Source organism: Corvus kubaryi, unplaced genomic scaffold (assembly GCF_017639235.1).
Source record: "Corvus kubaryi isolate FWS band 111438036 unplaced genomic scaffold, C.kubaryi_AGA036_p1.0 split2-37374, whole genome shotgun sequence".
In the NCBI taxonomy this organism is placed as follows: Eukaryota; Metazoa; Chordata; class Aves; order Passeriformes; family Corvidae; genus Corvus; species Corvus kubaryi.
This window is the reverse complement of record NW_024582082.1, coordinates 4,651,685-4,662,080: the sequence shown is the minus strand read 5'-3', so window position 1 is coordinate 4,662,080 and position 10,396 is coordinate 4,651,685. Positions and strand designations below refer to the sequence as shown.

The 10,396-nt window shown below is 41.2% G+C and overlaps 1 protein-coding gene across 2 annotated transcripts in view; it reads left to right on the top strand.

Annotated features, from left to right (window-relative positions):
- Positions 1–279: 279 nt before the first annotated feature.
- SPOCK1 (SPARC (osteonectin), cwcv and kazal like domains proteoglycan 1) overlaps positions 280–10,396 on the top strand; it is a 284,117-nt gene continuing 274,000 nt past the window's right edge. Inside the window, exons 1-2 of one of the 2 annotated variants that reach the window (XM_042014523.1) lie at positions 280–590; positions 964–1,131. In XM_042014523.1, coding sequence (XP_041870457.1) covers positions 964–1,131 — 168 coding nt within the window. In that variant the 5' untranslated portion in view covers positions 280–590. The remainder of the gene's footprint in view (positions 591–963; positions 1,132–10,396) is intronic. The other variant, XM_042014522.1, reaches the window with a different exon arrangement.

Here is a 10,396-nt window from a genome sequence, read left to right as displayed (position 1 = left end):
CTTTCTAGTGCTGTGCCACCCTCAACGAAAAGTTCTTCCTTCACGTTCAGGTGAAACTTGCGTTTAATTTATGGCCGTTGCTCCTTGTCCTGTCTCTGGGCACCACCGAAAAGAATCCGCCACCCTTCTCTTGGCAGCCGCCTTTGCGGTGTTTAAATGCTTCCTCCTATTTCTCTAAGGCTTCCCACCCCTCAGGGTCCCGCTGCCCGGCCCGGCCCTGCGGCGGGCGCTGCCCGCGCTCCGCCCCCGCGCTGCAGCGCGCCCCGCGCCGGGCAGGGGGCGCCAGACCGCGGCCGCACCCGCCACACGGACACGGCGGGCTCGGGACCTGCCACGGGCAGCGGCTCCGTGCGGGCTCCGACAGACAGACAGACAGACGGACAGACAGCGGCACCGCCACAGCACACAGAGCTTCCCGGCACCGCCACAGCACAGACACAGCGCAGCAGTACCGCGCAGAGCGCAGCGGCACCGCACACATCTCAGCGGCACCGCGCAGGGCTCAGCCACAGAGCACCGCGGCACCGGCAGCAGGAGGAGGACAAGCAGCACACAGTGCTGGGAGCCCCGGCCGGCGGCACTGCCCGGAGGTAGGAGCTTCCTCTCCTCTCTGGCAGCCAAACTTCGCGGAGCCAGCGCTGGCTGCGGCCGCGCGGGGTTTGGCTGCGGTTCCGTACCGCCGTGCTGTTGCCCCTTGGCTGGTCCCCGCTCGGCCCCAGTGTCCCGTTTTATTTTATTGTTGTTACTATTATTGTTGTTATTGATGCTGTTCCCCGCCCCTCCGGGCTGGGCGGGCGCGGCGGGTCTCGGCGGAGCCGGCAGCTCCGCAGCCAGAAGTTGGCGAGGGCCGTGAGGGGCGACTGGCCCCAACTTGGGTCCCCTCAGAACTTCCGTGTCCGAGGAGCCGCTGCTGCCCTGCTGTCCCTCGCCGCTCCTCTCTCCGGTCCTCTCCTCTCGTTGCAGATGTCGGGAGTGCTGGTGATCGCTGCCTGGTGCTTCCTGCAAGTGGAGAGCCGGCATCCTGAAATCATCACGAGTAACAGCAATCATGGCAATTTCCTGGACAACGACAAATGGCTGAGCACCGTTTCGCAGTACGATAAAGACAAGTACTGGAACAAATTCCGGGATGTAAGTACTTCTACCTTTACCGCATGCTTTTTGTTCGTTCCATTGACCGTAGCATCCTTCCAGGGGGGCTGCTGGCTGTGAGGAGCTGTGCATAGAAGACAAATGCAGCTTGGGCAACCGGTTGCTGCTTGTTTGAAGGATGTTCAGAGATGTTTGGGAGCTGGACAGACAGTGCTGGCATTCTTGATTACCCCATCGATTGGGGCAGCATGGGCTCCGTGTCAGTCTCTGTTCTTACGGTCTTCGATTTTCCTCTGGGGAGTAACTTTGAGTGAAGTTTCTGTGCTTGCTGCTTAAGAGTCTGGTTAACTGAAAAATGATGGAATGGTGTGTGTGTAAGAAGGAATACTTACCAGTTCAAGCCACAAGGTGGTAAACAGCGAAGCTTTTTGTGCCTGCAGTTTTTGTGGAAAGGATTTTATTGTCAATTCTGCTTATAGAGATCTTTGAGGCTCTATAGTGTTGGAGGAAGCAGTGCTTTGGCTTTTTTTTTTTTTTTTTTTTGCAATCTGGAAAACGGGTAGCTTCAGGATGTGTTATGATGTGTTATCTGTATAAAACAAATTACTTTCTTGAGCTCAAAATTAATTCTAGACTTCCCTTAGTTTGAATACAATCATTTGTATTGAGTCAATGACAACAGAAAGGGAAATGCAACATTTTTAATAAAAGTAATATTTAAGGAGTTCCTTTTACTTCTGTTGTCTGTACACTGAAAAAGCTTTTTGGAGCAGACACAGAAAACCCTGCTTCACTCTGCCCAAGACTGTGTGGTGGAAGTGTTAATGTTCGTGTTGATCATGAGCACAGCGAGGTTAAGTGTTTTTTATTGTCTGGGATTTGTGCACCGTGGCCACAGTGAGACTCCAAGAAAGAGAAGACTAGAGCTGGCTAGCAGTTCTGGTAGTACCCTTCTGCAAGAATTTGTTTGCTTATTTAGGAATCCTGGTGTTTTATAGGATATTAACAAGTTAAACTTTGATGCTTTTGTCTCTGTGATCTTAAAATTGTATCTCACTTTGCAAAGGGGAAGTCAAGGTATTACAGTTAAATGTGGTGTGTCCCTGCTTAGCCTATTCTCCCTGTGTTTTTCTGTAGTTTTGGTCATCTCTGTGTGAGAAATGCTGCTCTCAATCTCAGCATAACCAAGTGTGGCCTTAGCAATGGTATCAGTTAACAGCTATAGCTATCTTGGAGTGTGTCTTCATGGGCAGCCACTGATCACATCCACCTACTGGGACTGCTGAGTTCTCATATAGAAAAGGGGATTAGACTTCAAGGGAATCTTTGTTAATATCTGGTTTAGTCTTCTGGGGAACAGAGGTTAAGGATTTCGCTTGTTAATTTCTACATCCCACTTGATGTGAGAATTGAGCAGCATTTGAAAATGGTAAATTGAATGAAAGACTGACACATTAATCTGAAAACACTTCTAACTAGAGACAGATTTATAGCAAGGGACATCTTTCAAGAGCCTCCTTACAAATGGAGGCCTCCTATTAACCACAAGTCTTAAAGCTTTTATTTAAATTTATGTAGTTTTTATGTTTTCTGCTTTCCTCTTTGTGTGATTTTTATTATTTCCACTTCCCTCTTTCCACTTCCCTCTTCCTTTTCTCTTTAAAACTGGAATCCTTGCAGCTTCTCTTATTTCCCTTTCCCCAGTCTCACAAGTGAAGAGAAACTATTCCTCTTCTTGTGGAAAATGTTCATGAAGAACACCTCTCATGTTTTAAGATTTCACAGGTACAAATGCTTTTTTTGACTTTCTGAGAATTCTAAAATACCCCATAAGGCCTCAAAACTCTTTTTTATCGGGAGAATCATTTTATCTAAAAGAAAAAACAACCTTAACCAGTGGTCTACCAAGCAAAAGCAAATAGTGTAAAGTTCATGCAAACCTTAGGTATCTTTCTATCAGCCATCTTAATGGTTGTATTTAATTCCTTCAAAACTAGCATGTTATGTATGATTATTCATTAAACCTTTTATGGAGCAAATTAACAGAGACTACTAATCATCTCCTACTAAGCCTTTTCTTAAAATATAAAAAGCTTACATATGTAATGAACCACTTAATTACTTGTCTTCTACCAAATTGGTTTACTGGATCATAATCTTCCGTGAGAAGTTCTCTGTCTACAGATGAAGACATGCATAGGTAGAGTTGCTGCCAGCATAACAGGTATAGCAGCGACAGTACACTTCTTGCATGCAGGGATGTCAGAAGAAGTCTGGTCCTTACTCATGGCTGTGCTGTTGGGGATAGATTGTTAAAATATTTGTTAAAACTTTTCTTAAAAGGCTGTCTGATGAGCTGCATCATGACAGTATAATTGCTGTGTATGGACTAGATGAGCATTTTGTTGATAAGTGTTGATTTCTAGGAAAATTGTGTTCCCTCTTCCCTTCATTGCCAAACTAATAAACTAATTTTATAGACATCATGACTACATGAGCTTCTCAATGTGGGCTTTGCACAGGAGGCTGGAGTACAGAAATGGTGTTGCAGTTAGAAGTTTCTTGGATCTGACGCTACAGTTACCCCAGGGCAGAAACCCTGCTTCATACCTTGTAAATCAGCAGAGGCAAGGTTGCAGTAATTAGCACAATTACCCTTAGCTGCTCTCTGAAATTTTTGTCATGTTATATAAACATATTTGCACAATTATTTACATACCTGTGCCCTTCTGTACAGTGGGGGAAACACTGAAGGTATGGAGCTGAGATTTGATGGGTTTGGGTGTGGCCATTTTATGTGCATCAGCACAAACATCTGCACACACAGATGTGCATATAAATCTGTCATAATGTTGCAGTACTGGATGGGTTGTTTACTCAGATAATATATAATTTAATATAAAATTTTAAATTAAGCTTTTCTCAACTTTTTCAGTTATTCTTTTCAAAATCAATTGGTTGGTCAGCCTTATTGAGCTATGGGCCAGTATGGCCTGATTTGAGAAGACAGCTATTGATTGACTTTTTTTTAGTATGATCCATATTTCTTTTGGGCAAAGACAGCATGGTAGTTGCACTTACAGTCTCAGCAATTGCTACTTTTCTGTGAAAAGAGAGCACAGAAGTATACCTCATTTGAAATCTGTGTTACAGCCACAGAATCATGCCAACTTTAAATCTGATTGAACTCAATCGTGTGAAATGTGTCATCATTTTCCAAAGGCCTCAAGGGATCTATCTAAAGCAATAATTTACAATACAATCTTTTCATGTGATTTGAACACAATTTGTTGATTAAGTTCTCCATTTTAAAAACAAACAGAGCTGTAAATAAATAGTAAGACCAATGTGACTGATCTGTTGTGAAACATTTGCTGTTGAAAATCTTGTATATTTTACATCTGCCCAGCATCAATAGCAGTGTAATGTCTGTTGTATTAATAAGTTTTTAGTGCAATCTGAACCTGTTATTCTGGTCTGTCTTTCACCCCTTTTTCCTTGTCTGCCATGGACTCTGATACATGACAAAATCTTAGGTCTGTCTTAAGTTGCATTTTATAGCTGGGGATAATAGTATTTCTCTTCCTCACAACTGTGTGTTGAAGCTGTCAATAAGAAAGGATGGAGCTCAGAATCTGTGGTAATCTGGAATTTATTATTCACCTAATCCATATATTGAATGTGGCTTGGTACATACTTAAGTAACTGACTAGTAAGTTTCTAAAAAACAAAAACTAAATCAATGTAATTATTACTGGAAAAAGAAAAAAGTGAGCAAGGTACACTCTCTAGGGAGGACATCCAGCTATTTCCCTTGTTCAGATTTGAGGCTTGAAAAAGCAGACATCAGGGATATGGAAGTCAAATTAGACCTTCTGATATTATGAACCCAAATAAGAAGGCCTCGATCTTTTGATCAAACCTGTTGAGAGGGATCCTTTGGCTTGAGAGGAGCTTCAGAATAGATTTGATAGCTGAACGTGAAGTGAATTCTTATGAGTCTGAGGAAGCATTTATTGTTATGGGAATAGCCATACATGTTATTGTAATAGGTCACACTGCAGCATCCCATTGTGTTCATAGAGGCTTGGCACAGAATAAATGTCATTTTAGTGTTAGGTCTGCCTTTAATCGAAATTATATGAACAGACTAATTCTATTACTTGTACTTGAAGTTATGTCTATTACATTATTAATGCTTATATATAAAAAAGGTAATAAGTTCAACTAACCACGGATTAAACTGCAAAAAGGAAGAAAAAAGTTAAACGTACTGAGAGGATCTAGTATAAACCACACAAGGAATTTCTATGAAGTTGAAAGCTAAGAATCTTGGCATGAACTCTGGTTTCAGTGCATGTTTATGCATGGCAGGCTGCCAGACCACGTTCTGAGCATTAACTAAGCTGTTTCTCTAAATTCTATTGCGTACAGAGTTGCAGTTCAGGCTATCATGTTAAAACCCCCATGCATTTTATGCCTGGAGATGCTCTGAGACTGTGCAAGCCTAAGAAGCAAAGCATGAAATGTCATCGTCTGTGTGTATACGTTGCTCAGACTTACTGGGGATAAATAGTTACACGTACATAACGATTCCTGATGAGGATAGTTATCAGAGATTAGATATTAGCTTCTCAGATTGGTCATAGGCTACCCTGACACAAACCAGTGAAGGGACGGTTTTGTCAGTATTAATGTACATCACCTTTCTGAGCCTGCAAATTCCTCCTCACACCTGATCAGAAGTGCAGTGTCAGGGTGACAAAACAAATACAGGATTAGGAACTGGGGGATTTGTATTGTTCTGGCTTTGCCACTGATGAGTTTTTGTCCTTCGGGCTGGCTCTTCACACTTCTTCACTGCATTTCACCTTCTTGGCACTTACCTTTCTCTGATTTTTTTAGCCCCAAACTAGAAGTGTGGTAGTGAAACTTGATAGCAGAGAGTTGGAAAACATGACCAGTACTGAGAAGGGTTGGAATACCAAGCAGGCAAAATTGGAAGACCTTGGGAACTCAAGTAATAGAAATGAAATGAAATTTAAAAGTACAAAGTGGAAGGTCATGGAATTGAGAGCTAACACAAATTTATTCTGGGTCCTGGCAGCTCAGCTTGAAATAGATGAGAGGGAAAACCTGTGTACTTTCATTGATTTGCAGAGTTATTCTAAGTTACAAAAGTAATGCTATTCTGAGGAGAGCAAATATATTGTAGAAATGCAGAAAATTAAAGATTTCTGCTTCTGTTGAAGAAGTAAAAATGTACAATAGAAGGGACTACTTGATTATGAATATTGTGAGCACTTCTGATCAGTGAAATTCAAGAAAAATTGTTAGGGAGTTGGTGATCCAAAGGCCTTCCAGCATCATAGGAGAAAAGACTTTGTTTTAAAATAATATAATGTATTAGTTTACTCTCAAAAAAGTAATTACATAGGAGTAGGTTTTCTTCAGAATGAGAAAAGGACACCAAATCCAGCATTGTATCAAGATGAGGTGAATCAACAGATAATTGGCAACAAAAATAATCTCACTGATAAATTTAGGGATAAGGTTATTACTCCACCCACAGTTATATTTTTAAAAGTTATCTAAATGAGCACTTCATTTTCAATAAGTAGCTTGTATCTTAACAAAAAATATTATGATGTAATGAACAGTGATAGAAGAACCTGGATTTGGGAATTCTAAAGGCCTTGTGCTTTTATATCATGTGTCTACAAGGCTTAAAGCCCCTTGCTGGGTGTTGCGTTGTTCCCTATCCATTCAGTGTGGTGGAACCTGGTCTGTGACATCCAAGTATCTCCTGGTCTGGTGGGATTTTTGAAGCAAGAGGTCATTTCTGTAGACTGGGTTCTTTCTGCTGTCTGTTCCCTGGCAGACACCTGCCTTCAATGGGGTCTCACTACCAGGGATTTGAAATCACCTTTTCTTTTATGTTGTATTTAGACCTACAGGAAGAGTGAAGTATTTTTCTGCCAACAATTTATTAACAGAATATCTCTTTTTCTTTCTTCACCTCAAATGTAAGCACAGGTTTTTCTGTGATGCAGTTATCAGTGCATTCGTTACATATATGAGAAACCAATCAGGTCCTGCTAATTATTTGTAGTGAATTTAGTCATAAGGAAGGTTACAGTACACTTGAAGAATATCTGCAGGCTCGGTAATGGATGTACCAAGTGGCTGGGTTGTGACAGGACACAGGCACTTCAGGCTGGCTTCCCAGGAGATTATCATTCCAAGCCCACCTTGAGATTTAATTGAAGGTGAAGACTCTGTGTGTGTATTCCAGCAGATCTGAAGTACAACAGAGTTGAAATGTGATTTATAAGTCTACCCAGGCACTCCTAGCATAGGTTGTCTCTTAGAGCAATTCTTACTCAACAGAGGGACAAGGCTAGAATATAAATGTGATCAAAAAGTACAGCTGAGATGTACTTGCATGAAATTTAAAAGAATAGGAAAACTATTGAAACACTTGATTCTGTGCAAGTGTAATGCATAATCAGCTTCTTACAACAGAAGAGATATGCTTTCTAAAAAAGCCTGTCTCAAACTTGACACTTTCCTTTTGCAGTGAACAAGGGGAAAAATAATGGCATTTATGTCAGAATAATTAACTTGGAAGGTAAAGAGAGCCAGCTTTTTCTAATTAACTGACACTTACCCAGCTTCCCTAGGAATTACCTAAGACTCTAAAGTTAAGTGGGTCAGTACAAAACTAGGGTGTTAGTTTCCGTATTACGTTTCAAATTATAACTTTAATAGTTTCCTCACTTACAGAAGGGTTCTGCGGACTCCAGTCAAAAATCATATCCCTACCATGAAATTCTGTAGATTTGAAGTTCTGACTAACATGTTTTATGCATTTTTAGAGTAACCATTCTTGTATTCTACTGCTTGCCCTTGTTTTGTCTTCCCCACCCCAGAGAGATTTCTTTTCCATACAGGCTTGTATTAATCCAAATTCAGATTGTAATTTTGTCAGATTCCTGAGAAACTCACAAAAGAAAAAAAAAAAAAAGGAAAAAATGCCACACTAATGAGCCATATGTCACATCAAACCGTGTCAGTGTTTATTATAGGAGGTTGAGTTCTGATGTCTGTTAGTGTAAGAGCTGCTATCAAGCTCTGGTATCCATGGGTAAATGATACCAGTTTTATTTTAGGTAAGTTGTCCTGGGTAAGGGTCGAGAAAAACAGGTCCATTTTTCTCAAGGACCAAAAGTTACAAGTTAAAGCCTATTTCTGATACCCTGTTTTGACCATCGGGCAGATTATTACCTTTATTTTTTGGGGGGGCGTGGGGTCTCTCAGGTATTTTAACTATTTTCATTATACTTATGGCTTTAACCATGAGGCTAGAGATACGTAATTCCAGTCAGTGTGTTTTTATCAATGTGTGCATGTTTTGAGGGTAAAATGCAAGCCTGTCTGAATTTGGGGTGGGGCAGCTGAGCTGCTTTTACAAGAAGTAGGACTTCATGAGGAAAGCAGAGTTCAAATATTACATCTGGGATATGAAAACCTTTTTCTTTTAGATAGCATCTGCTTATGCAAGGACTGTTTGATTATTCCTTTCCTTACGTAACCAAAACTGAGATTTGTTTAAAGGAGCTGTAGTGAAATCTTGGTTTTATTGAAGCTGATAGCCAAACTGTCAAAGACTTTAGTGAGGCCTGAGTTTGATTCTTGTATTCCTCATCTTCCCGTTCTCTTAGACAAAGAACAACTGTATGTGACAGACCAGTTAGATGAAACAGTTCTCTTTGCCTTTTGGAGGACACTGTAGAATTGGAAAAGCCTGAAAGATCACGTGTCTGGCCAGCATAAATAGAAAATCTCCCTCAAAGTCCCTGAAGAATCAAACTATCTGAAAATCAAACATCTGTGGTCTACAAAGTACACATTTTATAGATTTCAACCACAACAAGAAAGCAGAGTTGAAGCAGTAAAGTTAAGGTGATGCTGCTGCCTCCGGTGGGATTTTTCTGTACTTCCACCACTTTTTCAGCTTTAGATAGGGGCTTACTGCTGCTGAGTTACAAAGTCTTAACTCTGAGTAAGCAGCCTGTCATGAGCTAGGTAACTCCAGCAGTTATCACTGGGGGATTTGCTGTAGCAGGTTGGCAGCTAAAATTGAATTACACGTTTGGCCTGAACATCTAATGTCTAATGACTTTCAAGGCTAAGATATGATTCAAAATTCAGTTTACAGATAAATTGCTAAGCTACTCAATAGTGGCTTTGGCAGGGAGTAGATTGGTCTTTATCTGTCACTTCTGTGACTTGGCTTGTAATCCCGGGTAACAGAAAATCATTCTCATTAAATAGGTAGATGGGACATAAATTAATTCTGTGATCTTAGCTGTCCTCTTAATGAACTTTGTGTCATAAATTTACTTCACTGATTGCTTTCTCCCAGGTATGTAGAAAAATACTTTATTAAAAATTACTGTTAGAGTAACTATACCCAGATTAGTTTTTGAAAAAAGCTTCAATATATCACATCTTACAGTTGAGTTCTCACTAACACGGGGATTGATAGAGGTAAGTGATACTTGTCTGTCTGTGCAGGTTGCTTTGAAGTTGTCTAATCAGGAAATTCAGCTGTGTACACAGTTTCATTTGAAATTGCACAGCATAAATTTTATGTGGTTTTTAACTTGGAGATCTGTCTTCATCCTTCCTTCCCTGTCTTCCACTGTCCATTCAGAAGTTTGTTTCAGCACTGTCTTCTGGTGGTTTTATATTGGCCTTTCTGACTTTCTTTTCAAGTGGTAGCAGTTAGAGAACTTGAACCTGGACAGAACATTGATGTAGAAAGGTAGAGGCAGCTGCAGTCACTGGAACTGAGTAGGGGGATGCTTACATTTTAGAGAATGGGAGAGAGGCTGAAAATTATACTTGTAGGATTAAGAAGAAATGAGGCTAAGTTGTTTCTTCAAGGGAGTGGAAAACGTTGCTTTTAGAATAGTGTTGCTGTGTGTACTAGGGACCTTGAAGTCGTTGGTAGAAGTTGCTTGCAGTTGGTAAATATTTTTATAAATCAGTTAGAGAGAATTCAGAATTCCCTGGCATTTCTCGCTGAATAACAAGAGTCTGTTATACTTTGAACAGTTGATTTCTAGAACAACTCTGTCACTCATTCTGTCCGTGTATGTGCCTGCTGTGTTGCCAGCACATGTAGCCCTGGCTCTTGCAGGGTTTGCTAAGTGTCCGTCGCAGGCGGCGGGGTTCGGCCGTGTCCTGCCCGGAGCTGTCCGGGGCTGGAGCATCTCAGTAAACCGGCTGTGCCTGC